We start from the raw sequence: 19,183 nt of genomic DNA, 5'->3' as shown, positions 1-19,183 counted from the left end.
TACACAGCTGTATTTTTCTGACAAAAGAACACAATTATACATTCGAATTTATATTATCTACGTTGGCTAGCATGATTTTTATACAAAAATATAACCTCCTGCATTGTCTTTTTAACCGACTTCAAAAAAGGAGGAGGTTCTCAATTCGACTGAATGTTTTTTTTTTTTTTTTTTTTTTTTTTTTTTTGTATGTATGTTCCTCGATATCTCCGAGAATTGTGGACCGATTTTCAAAATTTTTTTTTTGATCGAACGGGTATAACCCCGAGATGGTCCCATTGGCACCAAGTCAGGGTCTGATGATGGGATCCTGGAGAAATCGAGGGAACTCTTCAAATGTTATAGGCACATGTAATGTTTTTAGTGTATTTTTCTCAATTATTTTTGCAGTCCTTTTGCATTATCTGTGTCGATTGATTGACAGTTGTGTGACGTTCTGACGTTTCGTGTCGGATTTGTGAAAGAGGTGGATCACCAGTTTTTTGTTCGACACGAAGATAAAAACACTCAATTAAAATATCGCATATCGTGTAATTAAATCAATGCAATTGTATTCACAGTTTTGATTATGAAACCTTTAATAGATTTCGATGAGTGCCTCAGAGATTCGCCAAAATTTCGGTAATTATTTTGTAATCAATGAAAGTTATTCTTGTTATGATAGAAAGTGAAATCCATACGTGCTGTGTGTGTTAAATATTTGTGTAAGAGTTCCTTTTTTGTTGTGCAGAGAACAGCTGGAAACGGAGGAGGCCAGTATCGACGGCTTGGAGTTGAAGCTCGATAAAGTGCTGAAGGCATGTTCTGTTATGATAGAATCAGGAAAAACATACATGACTCATCGAGGGTAAGCTTGTCGTGTGTATTTCTTGCAAACGCATAGCTGTGCAGTCATCTGAGACTGTTATATCATTGAATTGTTCATTATGGCTGTGGGAATGCTATTCCATAATTAACAATGCCTTTGTGTATTGCCATAGATACTCCCAAGACAACTCTATTATAAAAAATGTTAAGATATATATTACTATTTACAATTAAGGCTTTTACGATTACAACATAACTATGTCACAAGAAATTTATATTACATTTCATATGTTTTAATTAATTACCAAATTGTAGGAGGTTCCTTCATATAAAAACTTATTCAATTGTTAATGTATGTATGTATGTAAACACTTTATTGTACATAAGACAAGTTAGGACATAGAAATACAGTATAGTTATGGTGTACAAAGGCGAACTTATCCCTATAAGGGATCTCTTTCAGTCAACCTTTGAGCGAATTGAGAGGAAAAACAAATTAAAACATGATAGACAAACAAACACTATGTATAGAAAAGAAAAATTTGAACCCAAGTAATATTATACTAATATATACAAATACATAAATATATATACCTTATATTTAAATATATATATATACACTTAAATATAAATATACACAATTAAATCAAATAATTAGTTAAATCACTTGAATCAAATATTGTTCAGTTTACATCTTCAAAAATATGTTTTAATTTGTTTTATTACATATTAAAAACTTTGTAAATATATTTGTAGTGCGTTCACAAATGCACTATGGGATCTGAGCGGTTACTTCTCGGAGGACCCGACGGTGGTAGCCACGCTGAACCGGATGATCCACGCGCTGCAGGAGATGAACAAGTACCACTCCATACTCCTGGACCAGGCCTCCAGGACCGTACTCAAGAATCTCACAGCTTTTATTAAAGTGTAAGTCTATCTATTTTTGTTTGTTGCTCTCTTCTGAACCTACAAAACCGACAGGGTGTTATAAATTTGAAATTAAAAAAAAAATGAAAATGATAAAGATTTAGGTATCAAAATGTCAGCCTATTACATGAGATGTATGCTATTGCTAAAAGTACATATGAATAATGGAGTTTGACGTGTCTGTCTGTCCATCTCTCTGTGTGTCTATCTGTGGCTTTGTAGCACTCGAACATATGAATGAACCGATTGTGATTTCGTTTTTTTGTTTGAAAGCTGAGTTAGTCGGGAGTGTTCTTAGTAGAGTTGTGCCTGGTCCTTCACTGAAAAGATTGCTCCCAACTAGTATGATCTCCGAAGTGCACTAGTTTGTTCTTTTAGGACATTTAGTACAGTAGTACACTGAGAGAGCGAGAGACAAATTGTGCATATGACATGTACAGTAACTCTCACTCGTACTAGCTGAGAGCTGATCAACCGTTTTCGCGCGCTCTCGGTCCGAGTCAGTCGGTTCTAGTTCGGTTGCGGTTGGATCACTCGGATCACTTTGCTATCATTGTCACTTCTCGGCCCTTCGCTCCTTTCGCTCCCATTCTGTTGCGCGTGTGTGAGTGTACTAAATGTACTAAGAGCAGAATCATTTGGGAGTAGTTTGGCCTAGTACAGTGCAGGGAATCGTGCTTTTGTACTATTAGTGTACATGTACTACACAAGCCAAGTTCTTAGGTCTCATGTTTAGGTTTTTTTTTCTTACATACTACATTCTTGTTACAATGGAACAGGAATCAATGGTCATCTATACTAATATTATAAATGGGAAAGTGTGTGTGTCTGTTTGTTTGTCCGTCTTTCACTCTATTTTATTTAGGACGCTGCCTTAGTAAATCAATTTTTTAAATTGAAATTCCTTTTCGTTCCTTATAACTGATGCAACCCCTTGAGGATATTGTTTTGTCTGTTTTGGTCTTAGTTATCAATCATTACAGCACGGAATCGCGATTCCTTTCGATTAGTAGCCGATACCTGGAAGCTAATAGGACTCCAAGTTCCATTAGCTACTGATTATTAATCAATCATAAGACCATAAGTGTGTACCCTATTGTATGAGTCTCTAAAACTATCCTCTTATTAACGTGTATAGCCTGTCTGTAAGTGTTAATTTTAAGGAATTTATAAATAAAGAAATAGGGCAAATAAAATCATTAGGCGGCAAGCAAAAGTCACTAATTACAAAAAAAAAGCAAATATCAACCTTGTTTTGACACCTCTTCCGTTCACAGTGGCTCTGAACTTGTGATTATGGCTTTGTTTGTCAGCAAATGAAATTATACTCTATTCTGCAATATTCATTATTCTTTTTTTCAGGTACTGTATAGATATATTCTGAATATTAGAATTGAGGATTTTTATTTACTGAGGAATAACGACAAAATAAAAATTTCAAAAAAAACCCAACCGCGACATGTAGACCGATTTTCATGAAACATGGCTAAGAACACTCCCGACTAACTCAGCTTTCAGACAAAAAAACTAAATATAAATCGGTTCATCCGTTCGGGAGCTACGATGCCACAGACAGACACACACACATAGACAGACAGACAGGCAAACAGACAGACAGACAGACACGTCAGACTTATAACACACCGTCGTTTTTGCGTCGGGGGTAAAACGAAATCTAAATCGGTTCATCCGTTCGGGAGCTACGATGCCACTGACAGACACACACATACAGACATACAGACAGACACGTCAAACTTATAACACCCCATCGTTTTTGCGTCGGGGGTTAAAAAATATAAGGAATAATCATTTGCAACACAAAAAACTTTTTTAAATTTTGATTTCTATTTATGTCAATTTAAATTTCCCACTAAACAGTTTTTATGGCAGGATATCAACAAAATAAGCTATATCAAAATAAGATAATGTGGGATTTACACTAAACCCAAATAAATTATTTTATCAGTGTTGGTTACATCATTACTTTAGTTAGGCAAATATTATACATACACATTTTATTTATTCGTTCTGAGTAAGTTAACAAAGTGATTCATCATTATTGTGATAAAACTGTAATAAAAATACAGACAATATCCTATTGTGGCAAGATCTTATATAACTAGTTCAATAATTATTTAGTTTGTGTAAATTGCATTTAAATAGTACTTCCGTTACATACATGATATGATAAAACAATCATATAAATACTTACACATCTTCATGTACTCCATCTGCTCTTATTAGATTAGAAATTAAAAATCGTAACAACTCATTATTTAATATTTACATTTAATTGAGATGAGTAAAATTAGTTTAGTTAGAAATTTTCATGCCCCCCAATGCAGAGTCATGACCCTTGTCCCCCGAATTCGCGCATGGCTAATTGAACATTATTTGTAGGATTTTTACAAAAATAAAAAACTCGTCAGCAGACTATGAAAGAATCATTCACTCAAAACGGTCAAAGTCGTTATGTCATATTTATAACTTGTAATATGTTAGTATGTTACCCTTTCCTGATCCTTTTTCAAAATTCCATCCTTCCCGTTTTTTTCTAAATCCTTAATTCAGCGCATTCAGCCAGCCGACGGGAAAACAGCCCGTTTTACTCGGCTGGCTGAATGCGCCAGGAGCGCGATACCATTATAAAAAAAAAGTTGCGATTAAAAAGTACAAGTACTATAGAAACAAGGAGATCAATTTAAAGACTCAAATATCCTTTTTGTTTCAGAGATATTAAAGGTGTAAAGGAAAGCAAGCACCACTTCGACAAAATCTCAAATGATCTGGATCTAGCTTTAAATAGGAACTCTCAGGTAATTATCATTGATTAACAAAAACAAGTTATAAAACCTATTTAATAATTACCTACTTATTGAGTAAACAATACAATATTTTTATGTAACTTGGCAAAAAAGAGTAAATGTAAAGTGGCAACATTATAGTGTCAGCTGATGGGATGCCAAGTGCGGCGCGCCGGCCAAGTCTGGCCTGCGATAGGTTTTTATCCGGCCTGCCACCGGTCCTTCAAAGGCACTGGTCCCACCGCGAGCTAGTAAGCTATGAGCTATCGGCTATAAGAACAAAAGATAAGCACTCCCGTGCAAATAAAAGAGACACGGCCATATTGATAGTTCACCGCTGGGCGAGTAACTATAAACATCGCGGACCAGTGCCAAAATAGTGTGTGATATGGCCAGCACTGTAGTAAAAAAACATTTTTGGTGTAAATCCGGCCCGCCTCTACGTTCCAATTTTGGCCCGCAATTAAAAAAATTTGCTCACCACTGTCGGTTGTCCCTTTCTGATCGGTATGTGCAAGAAAACGAGACAACACGACGTTGCCAGTTTTTATTTTCTTTTTTGCCAGGCTATAAATTATTCCCATTGTAATTTAATTTAAGTATGCATAGAAGCTGCCAACCACATTTATCCTCCCTCCCCTTGTTTTTGCTTACACTAATTGTCCTTTCAAATAGATTTGAGTAATGTCATTTATTTTTTAGGGAAAATTACGATTCAATACTGTGAGGTGGAAAAATGCCAATAGAGGATCCTTGACTTTGCCTGTTAGTTCTATTTTTTATTTATTTAGTATAACATTAAAAAAATAATTGACTACTTTTGTTGTTAATAACTGTTATGTCGAAATTCATCTTAATTTCTAACCCAATGGTTGTGTTCCATTTTAAGCGGTAGTAGGGTCTAAAATACACAGCCTGGAGCTATAGAAATGGACAACCTTCAAATCAAGGGTGAACAGGCATCTTCTGGGCGAGCTCACTCCATTGTAGGCCACGTCTTTGCCTTTGCCTAGTCTGTAGTCAAGAGTAAGCCCATTTATAAAAAAAAAAATAGAAAATGTCATCATCATCACATAATGTAGGTAACATTTCCTATGGCTCTAGACTGGACTGGACGCAAGCGTTGCGACAAGCGGCATATCTTTCGACCGTTTATATACATTTGTTCGAGCAAAGTATGAACGAAGTCGGACCGCTTGCGTTCAGTCCACAGCCTAATACAGTCACAGCTAGGCTTAGAAGTGATGATTTCTGTACCTTATCGCTTTTAATCGTTTGACAATTTCGTATGACATTTCCAAAAAGACGTTAATGTGACAAGGTATAGAAATAATCACATATTTTTACCGGTGACTGTACCACAAACACTATCTGTTTAAGTAATACATATACAGTCTAAGATAAGTTAGCAACGATTTTGATATCCTCACCGGTTCAAGTGGTATTTTAAACATCAAAGTTAGATGAAATTGACGTAACTCTTGCAGAAACGGGGCTATTAAAATCTTTGCCAATGTATCTTGTTCTGACTATATCAAACAGTTAATCAAATTTTGGGTTTGAGTCTCGGATCGGGTATTTAATTTATGTAATTATCGCATAATGTATTTGTTCCCAAATCATTGTTGTTTTAAGAGGATACGGTAGCGAAAATGTTAAAATGGAAAGGAACCCCCCTTTCAACTTGGGAATTTTAGTTAAATATACAAGTGTTATTAACTAGATTTATCGAAAAAAAATTGTCCATTAACAACAACTCAGTCAAAAGATATTTCAAAAAAACTTTAAAATCGAGGTTCCGCTCGACTCTTTCCTCCTTCAAAACTTAATCAATCGGAACGAAATTTTAGAATCTGAATAACAATGAAATAATCTATGTCGGACCGTTTAGCTTTTTTGGTTAATTGTTACCAATCTTGAGTATCACACCTTTTTTTGCGCCACAATGAAAAATGCCGTTTTTGGAAATTTTTGATTGGCTCTAGAGTCTTTAAAAAGCAGAATATCAAAAAAATCAAAACGGTCCGACACATAAAAATAATAACAATCTGTGTTGAAAAAATCATTGCTCTATCTTCAAAAACCAGGGAGGAAATAGTCGAGAGCGTTTGTATGGAGAATTGACCCCTACCGTATCGTCTTAAGTATTTGTCTGTCTCCATGCTTACCACGGGGGCTTCGTCAAAGTATGATGCCATGACCGTGCACTCAGGCCATATACTAACTCAAATTATCTAAAAATATCCTATATTATAAATTGAAATAGATATCATACACGAAAGAAAAAACGACAAGGCCCACTGGTGGCCGAGCCGGGAATCGAACCCGGGTTTTCAGCTTATCGTAATCCTGCAAAGGATTCGTATAGGAGGTGCAAGCACTAATTGCTCGCCCTTAGAGTTGGTCAAAAGGTGCCTAGCCTTATCAGAGATAACATACACTAGAGAAATTTCGTCGCGTACCACGGCAGGCGGTTTAGTGGTGAAGACGTTAGCCGAAGCTGAAGACCCGGGTTCGATTCCCGGCTCGGCCACCAGTGGGCCTTGTCGTTTTTTCTTTCGTGTATGATATCTATTTCAATTTATAATTTATACAGGGTGGAAAAATCGAATGCCACATGGATGGCAACTACCTTAAATATTGTAAATAGCACATTTTGTGTAACGGAGACTTTCCTTTGTTTTTAAAAACAATAAATTCCGCATTTAAGGATTTATGAAAAATCGCTTGCCTCAGTCGGGACTCGAACCGGTCAAATGTGACAAAAAATTACGTGCCAAATAATGTGCCAAATTTTCATGGCCTTCCGTTGTTCTGATTGTATTTGTTATTTAGAGAAAAATGAACCTTATCAGTAACCCTTTCAATCTGCATCATAAAATACGGCACGTTATTTTTTGTCACATTTGACCGGTTCGAATCCAGACTGAGGCAAGCGATTTTTCATAAATCCTTAAATGCAGAATTTATTGTGTTTAAAAGCAAAGGAAAGTCTCCCTTACACAAAATGTGCTATTTACAATATTTAAGGTAGTTGCCATCCATGTGGCATTCAATTTTTCCACACTGTATATAGTGACTACTTGAAAAAAGAACAAATCAAAGAAAATTCAATAATTTGATTTATTCCCTATAGTTGTAATATCCTATATTATTTATTCAAATTTGAACTCTTATCACCCAGGTCTCAAGGCACAAACCTACCGATGTGGAGGAGGCGGTGAATCTCTTGCTGGCAACGCGCTCCTGTTTCCGTCACACGGCGCTCGATCATGTCCAGAAAATTACGATGCTGCAGGCGAGGAAGCGCCATGAGATTTTGGCCACTGTGAGTTGAATTTGAACTTCATTACCAGTGATCGGAACTTTGACAAAACCTTAGAGAGTTGACATAAATCCATACTAATATTATAAATGGGAAAGTGTGTGTGTCTGTTTGTTTGTCCGCCTTTCACGGCAAAACTTAGCGACGAATCGACGTGATTTTTTAGGTGGAGATAGTTGAAGGGATGGAGAGTGATATAGGCTACTTTTTGTCTCTTTCTAACGCGAGCGAAGCCGCGGGCAAAAGCTAGTTTAAAATAAAACCAAGATAATTATTTTCAGATCAGTGTTAAATTTGATTCTATATCTGAATCCAATATTTCCAATACGTTACTACAAGGATATTAATATTTTCATGGTTGTAACTCTAAAATGTCCACTTAGCAAGTTTTGTTAAAGTTTTACTCCCATAGTTCCGATCACTGTTTATTACCTACAAGATTTTGCCCGAAGCTTCGCTCGCGATAAATTCGAAAATTGCGGAATGCTCTATACAAACTTCCACCCCCCATTTTGGGGAAGTGGGGGGTTAGAAAGAGACAAAAGTAGCCTATGTCACTCTCCATCCCTTCAACTATCTCCACTTAAAAAATCACGCCGATTCGTCGCTCCGTTTTGCCGTGAAAGGCGGACAAACACACAGACACACACTTTCGCATTTATAATATTAGTATGGATTGTCAAGAGGGCGGGGCGCTCTTATTCTGATGCATGCGGTGACAGTACAGTATATAGTATAAAGATAAGTTGACCGTGATAAAGACAGAAAAAAAAAATATTGAAAAAACCGCCGACCGCGACATAGTAGACCGATTTTCATGAAACGTGGCAAAGAAAACTCCCGATTAACTCAGCTTTCAGACAAAAAAAAACTAAATCTAAATCGGTTCATCCGTTTGGGAGCTACGATGACACAGACAGACACGTCAAACTTATAACACCCCGTCGTTTTTGCGTCGGGGGTTGAAAATAGTTCTAATGAAATTCCGCAACATTATGCGTGGTCATAAATTTCTTGTCAGTCTTTACGTCTTGTCCAACAAAGATTGACGGTAACACTAATCGCAATTTTCGCATTAGGGAATTTAGGGACCATGTATTAATTAATTATAGGGGGTTCCTTGGGCCCCTTGTTTTTAACTCCCGACGCAAAAACGACGGGGTGTTATGTTTGACGTGTTTGTCTGTCTGCGTGTGTGTATGTCTGTGGCGTCATAGCTCCCGAACGGATGAACCGATTTAGATTTAGTTTTTTTTTGAAAGCTGAATTAGTCGGGCGTGTTCTTAACCATGTTCCATGAAAATTGGTCCTAGGTGGACTATGACGGGGATTTTTTTCAAAATTTTATTTTTTGACGCGTGTATTTTTAATGTCAAGTTTATACATATTTACAATGTACCTAAGCCAGACAGAAACTACAAAACACATGAAAATCCATACTAATATTATAAATGGGAAAATGTGTGTGTCTGTTTCTTTGTCCGTCTTTCACTGCAAAACGGAGCGACGAATTGACGTGATTTTTTAAGTGGAGATAGTTGAAGGGATGGAGAGTGACATAGGCTACTTTTTGTCTCTTTCTAACGCGAGCGAAGCCGCGGGCAAAAGCTAGTTTTAAATAAATGAATAACGTATCGAACAAGATTTTGTTTACGACTGTTTTTGCCGTTGTAAACATAATAGAATCGCAACGAGGACCGGTAACAGCAATTAAGTAACAATAAGTATCCGTCGATTGCTATCTCAAGGTCTGTCTATGCACATTCTTGTGTTTAACTTGACGTATACCCAGGTCAGGTGCAGGTGTATTAATTTCATTTCTTATTGATACTATATGTAGAGCAAGGGTCACCAATTTAATTTCTTCAGGGGCCCTAATTGCAAGAATAAGACCACCATATCGGTGCGTTCCGGATAGTACCTACAGTACAACGAAAAGCCTGGATCCACTTAAGGTAGCTCGGCTGCGGTTGCGGAATGTAATCGTCAAAAATGTTTTAGTTTGCTAAAATATATTTTGACTTTTTTATGTGATAGAAGACAAACGAGCAAACAGATGATGATAAGTGACTTATGATGGTAAATAATGATGGTAAGACACCCGAAAAACCAGATAATGCAGACATGCTATTACACCATTCAAAAATTGGCTTATAAGTCTTATAACTAATAAATAAATAAATATTATAGGACATTCTTACACATATTGACTGAAAAGCCAGATCACTGTCATGTATATATAATTATAAATACTTATATACATAGAAAACATCCATGACTCAGGAAAAAATATCTGTGCTCATTACACCCTTACCGGGATTCAAAAACAGGGTCACTACCGACTGCGCCAGACCGGTCGTCGACCAACTAATATAACTATATTCACAAGCGGCGCGATAACTTATAAAGATGTTGCCTTAACCATCTAAAAAAAATGTACTTTGTAGAAGGCCCAACAAAAGTAAACCGACTCTTTATATTATCGATTTACTTTTTATTTATAAACAAGAACATAATTACATTAGTGACGATCGCAGTTCGTGTTAATCGTACTTAGGTGCGGTAATTGAATTGATTCCGGATACGTGATAAATATTCATATGCATTGAACTTGTCCTGCGCGTATACAAGCTAACAACCTAGCGCGTAACATACGAGTATTTATTTATAATTCGTTCTTCATACTCGCTATAAAAAAAAATCTGGAGAGGTGTACTATTAATACATACAATCAAGTCGAAGCCAGAAATGTGTATCATCCTCCTTGCGTTATCCCGGCATTTGCCACGGCTCATGGGAGCCTGGGGTCCGCTTTGACAACTAATCCCAAGATTTGGCGTAGGCACTAGTTTTTACGAAAGCGACTGCCATCTGACCTTCCAACCCGAAGGGTAACTAGACCTTATTGGAATTAGTCCGGTTTCCTCACGATGTTTTCCTTCACTGAAAAGCGACTGGCAAATATCAAATCAGGGTTCGAACCCGCGACCTCCGGAACGAAAGTCGCACGCACTTACCGCTAGGCTACCAGCCAGAAATGTGTAAATGTGTATAAATGTGTATGCCTGTACACTAAAGAGAGTTACTGTCAAAGTAAAATGTGTAATCACAGTGCATAGACTGCCATCTTTGGACACAAGCTTAAAACTTTTGAACCTCAGTATTGACAATTGGGCCCATATTGTTAGCTTGATATGTCTTAAAATGTCAGATATTAACATTACCCATCGGGCCCATTTTTCAAACCTGAAAGTTACAAGTTATAAGCGGGTCTTTTTTCAACTTGTCATATTAGACATTGACTACCAGTCGTAAATTGTAACTTGTAGCTGAGAAATGGGCCACTGGTATACATATTTTTGCACTTTTGATGTACATATTCACATCTTTGTTGCTGACTGTATTTCCTATTATTTTCATTTCAACCCATTGATATACTGTACTCGTATATATATTAATAAGCGCCGGTGGCCTAGCGGTAAGAGCGTGCGACTTTCAATCCGGAGGTCGCGGGTTCGTACCAATGAGTTTTTCGGAACTTATGTGCGAAATGTCATTTGTTATTTGCCAGTCGCTTTTCGGTGAAGGAAAACATCGTAAGGAAACCGGGCTAATCCCAATAAGGCCTAGTTACCCATCAGGTTCTAAGGTCAGATGGCAGTCGCTTTCGTAAAAACTAGTGCCTACGCCAAATCTTGGGATTAGTTGGCAAAGCGGACCCCAGGCTCCCATGAACCGTCTCAAAAATGCCAGGATAACGCAAGGAGGATTATGATTATATACTGTACTCGTATCTCTGTACGAATTACAGATTTTGATTGTATCCAGAAACCTTAAAGCTTGCAAAATATTTTATACAAGCTGCGTGCAATGAAGAAAGTGTTAAAAACCTTAAAATAGGTACTTAATTAACATACCTACTAAAAAACCTCGTTCGTGGGAACATCCTACCCAACTGCGCGTGTCGGCCACAATAACATATGAATAATCATGTGTCTTCAACTATTATGCTACCCGTACGTTATTTCCCCCGCACGGTGTACCGGAATATTAACAGTAATTTTAACGTTTTAATACTGATAGAAAGAATAATTTAACGCGTCAAAGTTGTCGTCTGTATCTCCCCGATTGTACGATACTGTATAAAGAAATTGAGTCATGAAATGGTATGAAAGAGTAATGACGCTGATTGTAAAGTTGTAAACTAGTCATTTTGTCGCAAATTCACGAAATCTTATGTTGGAATGATGGTATTCATTCCACTCCATAAACTTTAAAGTAGAAAAGTCTACAAAATGAGGGCATAACAAGTCGTGCAACTAGCTTAAAGCGGATAATTTACCATATGATGTCTGATCGATGTATTTAATAGATGGCGCTATCATAGCTTGCCTTGTCAAATTATGTGCGTAATTTTTTGCCCCTGTTTGAGCCCGATCTCGACTCAAATTGAGACAGAGGAAAACTATGATGCATCTATACAAACCTTTGACAGTTGACCCATCGAAAGGTTTTAAAATATTCAAAATACAAAATTTTCGTTGTACTTATATTTAAAAAAAATTATTTAATTATCCGAAATTGTATTCGAAGGAAGTTTATAATTTTGTCTACAGGAAAACATACATGTAGGTATTCTCTATTATACCTATCCTGTCTGAGTATTGTTATTTTCCTTGTTAATAAATAAGTTCTACCACGTTAAATTCAATTTTTATGTTGTTATTTAACTGTCATTATTTTACTATAAACATAGAAAGTTTATGTAAACCTGGCCTTAGAGATTGTTATCGATTCGATGCGATAATTTTAGTATCTATGTCAATACGTAAGAGATTACCCGTAATTGTTTACCTACACCAGTGGTTCTCAAACTTATTTTCCCATGGAACCCTTTTAGAAAGCAAAATATCTGACAGAACCCTTTAATAAAAAAATAGTTTAATGCAATTGTTCGACAATTAATGGACTGTATGGGGGCGAAAAGGGGAAAACGATAGAGTGGAATTTAGGGCCGAGTCAGCAAGGAAGTTGGTATGGAGTGAAAATGATAAATGTGATGTTAGACGAATAGTGTGAAATGAGTGTAAGCGAAGTTTACCTTACAGTCCGGGAATGTGAGGACTGAGTCGTTGGTCGCGCTGTAGGCCCGCTGGCGGTGATTTCAGCTCCTTGTCGCAAGCTAGAGGAAGCGTAAAACCGTTACCTTCGAGCTTTCAACTTAGACCTTCGACGTTCTCTCCACGGATGATCCTGGCGCTCTCCGATACACAACACTGATTGAAATTAAGTTAAATTACGGGTGATGGTGCTTTCAAATAATCTACTGCGAGAAATAGCGAGACTGGCTAAGGTGATGGTGACTGTTCGCGAATCTATTGCGTACTGGCTCTGTCAATTGCATGACAGAGCAACCGTTTTTTTTTAATATTCAAATTTTAACCGTGACAAAGTGTTGCCACAGTTAACATGAAAAAATATCCAAAAAATGATGAGCAAAACTGAACATTCCGCCCACCAAAATACACTAGTATTTTGACGTAGTGTGAGAAAAAAATAAAATAAAAAAAGAATGGCGAAAACGATACGGATACGAAAACATTAAAATTAAACGAGAAAATAGACGACACAATTGAACAGCTTTAGAGCAGCAGCTACACCGGCAATGGGCACAGCTTGACCACAGGCCGTTTGTACAACCCTGTGGCAGTGCGCACGGAAACCACACGACAGATTCCATCGGATCCGGGGTGTGTCTCGACGATGCGACCCAGGGGCCATTTCATTGGGCTCGTCTGCTCGTTTATGACGAGCACGAGTGCTCCGACCTGGATGTTAGACTCTTTGTCGTGCCACTTCATCCTCTGTTGGAGAGTATGCATGTACTCCTTAGACCATTTGCTCCAGAAGTCTTGGTGCATTTTCTGCAGCAGCTTCCAGCGTTGGAGAGGGCCAACCCGGACGTCTGCCAGATCCTCCTCAGGCACGACCGACAGGGGTTCTGTGGTCAAGAAATGACCCGGAGTCAAGGCTGAAAAGTCATTAGGGTCGGAGCTGAGAGGAGTGAGTGGCCTTGAGTTCAGCAAAGCCTCGACCTGAGTTAAGACCGTCGAAAACTCCTCGTACGTCAGCCTTTGGTTCCCTATGACGCGCGAGAGGTGTGTCTTTACCGCCTTGATCCCGGCTTCAGCGAGTCCCGAGAAATGTGGGCTCCCTGGCGGGTTAAATTCGAAATGAATTGCTTCGCGTGCGGCAGCATCCTCCACGAGACGTTGGAGGATGTTGCTCGCACCGACGAAGTTTTTGCCTTGGTCAGAGACTAACCGACTGCACCGACCTCGACGGGCGACGAAACGCCGGAGCGCAGCCAGAAAGGCGTCTGAGGACAACTCCGTAGCCAGCTCAGTATGTATCGCCTTTGTCGCGGTGCAAACGAAGACGCAGATGTAGCCCTTGTACGTCTTGTTCCCGCGACCACGACCAAGGGCGATATCGAAAGGTCCACCAAAGTCGACCGCTGAGCTCGAAAAAGCCTTCAGTTGAGTGATGCGATAAGCTGGTAGGTCTCCCATGAATGGCGCAGGAGCGCCCAGCGGGCGAACCCGGAAGCATTTCATGCACTTTGAGACCACGGCGTAGATAGCCCGCTTAGGACTCATGATCCAGAAATGCTGCGCCAGCAAATTATGGAGCGTTTGGATGCCCGGATGCATGAAACGCCTGTGGTATTCGTCAATCAAGAGATAGGTCAGACGGTTGTCGCGAGGTAGCAAAAGGGGATGTTTAACATCGAATTCGAGAGAGGCTCGCGACAAGCGTCCGCCCACCCTCAAGAGACCCGCGTCATCTAGGAATGGGCACAGTTTTTTAAATGCCTTCGGGAGAGAGTTCGGAAGACTACTTGTCACCTTCTCGATCTCCGAAGCAAAGTGGTGCTTTTGCACATGGCACACGAGGAACATGAGGGCCTGTTTAAGTTCTAGCGGTGTCAGGGGACCGCTCAACAAGTTGTTGGGCATCTTCTGATTCCTCGCGTTATATGCGAACCTGCGACAGTATGCAAGGACACGTTGCAGTGTCCTTAGCGACGAGAATTTATTCATCAGGTTGTCTGTCCATGATTCTTTCACTGAGACAGTGAGCACAGTGACCTTGCGCTCTTCGTGTAGAACGTCCAGATCCACTGCCACCGTGGACTTAGGCCAGTCAACCTTATCCAAACCTAGCCAAGATGGGCCCTGCCACCAGTTATTGTGGTGAACCAGGTCATCTGGCAAGAGTCCTCGCGATCCACAATCTGCAGGATTGTCACCAGTCCTCACGTGCCGCCAACAGTCTGGAGGGATGATATCCTGAATGTGACTCACGCGGTTAGCCACGAAAGTTTGCCATCTGGACGGGCAAGACTTTATCCACGTCAAAGCAACGCTGGAATCAGACCACGCACAAATTTCACAAATCTTGTGGAGGGGCGTCAGAGCCTCTGCAACAGATGCTATCAAGTCAGCAAGTAGAACCGCAGCCAGCAACTCTAGACGGGGTATCGACAGCTTACGAAGGGGTGCCACTCTTGATTTGCTGCAGACCAGATGAACATATCGCGTTCCATCCTCACCTGACGTCCGTAAATAGACCACCGCGCAATACCCTCGCTCTGAGGCGTCGCAGAAACCGTGGACTTCGAGCGAGACGAAATCCTTGACCATACGGCGCGGGACAGACACCGATTTCAACGAAGGAAGCTGCGCTTTGAATTCTTGCCATTCGGATGCAAGGTTCTCTGGCGCATCATCATCCCATGAAACACCTGAGACCCAGAGCAACTGCATGAGGTACTTCGCGAAGAACGTCACAGGTGAGAGGAGGCCCAGAGGGTCGAAGATTCGAGCGATCTCTGAGAGGATAGTGCGTTTAGTGCACCGTCGATCCTCGACAGACACTTTGAAGGTAAAGTCATCCGTCTGGAGTAACCACGAGAGGCCGAGAATTTTTAGTGAGATGTCCCCAATGGTCCTCGGAATATAGGTCTGAGGAGGGGACACCCTCGAAGAACTCCTGGTGGTTGGACGTCCATTTCCGTAGATGGAAGCCACCAGAAGCTAAGATGGTAGACAGCTCCGATCGAAGCTTCCGTGCTTCTTCGACAGACTGAGCTCCAGACACCACGTCGTCGACATAGATGTCTCGGTCTAGCACTGCTGAGCCAGAAGGGTATTCTTCTCCTGATTCTTTCGCCAGTTGAGCTATTGTCCGAAGAGCTTGGTAGGGAGCTGAGGACACGCCGTAAGTAACGGTCAACAGCCGATAGTCCCGGATAGGCTCATTGACAGACGGACGCCACAGGATGCGCTGATATTCAGCGTCTTCCGGGGACACTAAGATCTGCCTATACATTTGCTTGACATCTGCTGTGAACACAACACTATGCCACCGAAAACGAAGGAGCAAGTGGAAGATGTTGTTTTGCAGCTTCTGCCCTGGCAGTAGCGCGTCATTTAGTGAGACACCCCGGCTGTCCTTGGCACTAGCGTCGAAGACTACCCGAAGAGGAGTGCTGGTCGACGAGGGCCTCAACACTCCATGGTGGGGTATGTAAAAGAACCCCCCCAAATCCACCTTTGGAGGATCACATTCCTCAAGGTGGCGACAGCTTTTGTAGTCCTTCATGAAGGCTACATAGTTCTGGTAGAAGTCGGTGTTACTTAATAACTTCCGCTCCAACGACAAGAATCTCTCAAGAGCGATGGCTCGAGAGCCCGAGAAGATAGGTTTATTAGAAGTATCAGCAAAAGGTAAAGGAACGACAAATCTACCTTCTTCTGTGCGACGAAAATTAGCGAGAAAGTATTCCTCGCACAGCTGATCTTCCTTCGATAAAATGACGGTGTTCGGAGAGTTGACATCTTCCAACTCCCAGAACCTCTTAATGGAGTCGTCAAGCGATAACTTGCCCATTACCAGCTGACAACTGTTGTTACGGAACCGAGAACGACAAATGTCCGTAGTACAGTCGCCTGCGTCTCCCATCAGAATCCACCCGAAAACGGTGTTGACGGCAGTCGCCTGGCCCGGGGCCCCATGGATTAAACCTGGGCGCAACGAAGAAGCGAAAATATTGACATTCAACAATAGATCAACAGGTCCTGGAATGTGCCAGTAGGGGTCAGCTAATTCTAAGCCCCTAATATGTTGCCATGATGACAGGTCGACAAGTTCAGGCGGCATCTCAGGACAAATTTTAGGCAGCAAATAAGCCTGAAACGAGAGGCTAGTATCAGCCTTCCCAACGCTCGGTGTGATGGTACATGACAATGTGCCACCAGGCTTCGACACGAGTTCACCGATACCAGTGATGGCATGGTTCCCATATTCTGCCCGGAGACCAAGTCTCTGTGCACATGCCTCACTTATGAAATTACAGCCACTGGCACAGTCAAGCAAGGCCCTTACCTCAACTAAATTCCCTCTGGCATTCTCCACCAATACCCTCGCAGTCGAAAATAGGGATGAAGCGGCAACATTATTGGCTACCATCACCAGAGGATTTGTTGAGCTCGATGGACGCTTCAAATTATCCACATCCGTTGCCGGGGGTACAGGCACCTTACCACTATTAAAATGCAACAGCGTATGGTGAGAGAACCGACATTGCTCACACCGCTGCTTCGACTTGCACGACCTCATAGGATGTGACCCCGACAGACACAGAATACACAACTTATTCTCTTTTGCACACTTAAACCGAGAAGCGGGGTCATAACTCAAAAAGGTTGGACAGGATGTAAGACTGTGGGCCTGTCCACACACCTCACACTTAGGAGCCGAGACTACCAAGGCTACTTTTGGCTTATTAGATGGCTTGCTACTACTTGGCTGCGGAGCACTAGCGACAAACCCCGATGCCCCTGCCGCGTCTAAGGCACGGTGTCGCTTTTCAATAAAATCCTGCAATTTACTAAACTCAGGAATGTCATCAGAGTTATGTTCTAATTCGAATTGCTCTTTAGTGTTCCTATCAAGCTTCGACCACAGTAGTTGTACGAGAAGGAAATTTTTGTCCGGTAAGTTGAAACCCTTCAAAATCGACAAATTTTCAGCAAAAACCCTATAAACCCGCTGCAGGTCACTAGCCCGAGATGCCTTCACCGGCTCACACTGTACAAGCCTCTCATAGTATGTAGTAGCAATTAATCTTGTTTTATTATATTGCTTGTACAGCGCTTCATATGCTACCTTATAGTTGTCATCAGTGACAGGATAATTCTTTATAAGGTCATAAGCTTCGTTTTGCACACTGGACAAAAGATAATGTAATTTTTCAACCGGAGCAATGTCAGTCCGCTTGTCCACCAAAGAATTAAACAACTGCATAAATGTTACCCAATTTTCAATTTTCCCATCAAATGCTTTAATTTGCAGTTTTGGTAACTTCGGCAAGACCGGCTGCGGCACGCCCGAGACTGACGAAGTCCCAGCACAAGGCTTCCTATTCTGTAACCTCGACCGTACTGCCCTTACTTTCGAATCGAACATCGCGGTATGTGAGCAGATCTCCCTGTGTTCGGACCGAGGAGCACTACTTAATAACTTTATTTGCGCTTCATGGAAGTTCTTCGCTATAGAACACAGCTCACTTTCGTCACATAGCGCAAGTTCGGAGTCCGACAACATTTGCAAATATTCAATTCTCATTACCTGATAGTCACGCGCAATCATCACCGTGTCAACCTCGGTTCCGACAGACTTATCGCCATTCGTCATTATTACGGCGTTAAATTACACTAAAAACGGCGATATTAATATAAAATTACAACAAAACTAATCTTCACAGAATAAATCACAACACAAAGTCGGTTGATTGACACTGACAGAAGTGACAGGTGTCAGCTGACAGGTGACACTTGACAAAATTGTTGCCAGTAAAATGAAAAGTGAGTGAATGATTTTTGTTAAAGCACCATTACCCGACCAACTTTCTTGCTTACCCACAAATTTTTAACAAGTCTACCCTAAATTTTAAAGTGCGAAAAATGACAATACAAATTTGAGAAAGCGAATATTTAAAACGAAAACGACAAATCATAGGCGCTTTATCAAAGGATCCGGCTCGAAGGACCAAAATGTTCGACAATTAATGGACTGTATGGGGGCGAAAAGGGGAAAACGATAGAGTGGAATTTAGGGCCGAGTCAGCAAGGAAGTTGGTATGGAGTGAAAATGATAAATGTGATGTTAGACGAATAGTGTGAAATGAGTGTAAGCGAAGCCCGCTGGCGGTGATTTCAGCTCCTTGTCGCAAGCTAGAGGAAGCGTAAAA

At 40.6% G+C, this 19,183-nt stretch overlaps 1 protein-coding gene across 3 annotated transcripts in view; it reads left to right on the top strand.

Moving 5' to 3' along the window:
- The first annotated feature begins 465 nt into the window (after positions 1 to 465).
- LOC125230249 (arf-GAP with coiled-coil, ANK repeat and PH domain-containing protein 2) overlaps positions 466 to 19,183 on the top strand; it is a 37,603-nt gene continuing 18,885 nt past the window's right edge. For 2 of the 3 annotated variants that reach the window (XM_048135356.1, XM_048135355.1), the window contains exons 1-5: positions 466 to 621; positions 731 to 847; positions 1,564 to 1,737; positions 4,469 to 4,553; positions 7,726 to 7,869. In XM_048135356.1, coding sequence (XP_047991313.1) covers positions 569 to 621; positions 731 to 847; positions 1,564 to 1,737; positions 4,469 to 4,553; positions 7,726 to 7,869 — 573 coding nt within the window. In that variant the 5' untranslated portion in view covers positions 466 to 568. Of the gene's footprint in view, positions 622 to 730; positions 848 to 988; positions 1,012 to 1,563; positions 1,738 to 4,468; positions 4,554 to 7,725; positions 7,870 to 19,183 lie in introns of those variants that run through there. The other variant, XM_048135357.1, reaches the window with a different exon arrangement.

Source organism: Leguminivora glycinivorella, chromosome 10, assembly GCF_023078275.1.
Source record: "Leguminivora glycinivorella isolate SPB_JAAS2020 chromosome 10, LegGlyc_1.1, whole genome shotgun sequence".
NCBI classification, from domain to species: Eukaryota; Metazoa; Arthropoda; class Insecta; order Lepidoptera; family Tortricidae; genus Leguminivora; species Leguminivora glycinivorella.
The sequence above is the reverse complement of the archived record's forward strand: the minus strand, read 5'-3'. Positions and strand labels throughout refer to the sequence as shown.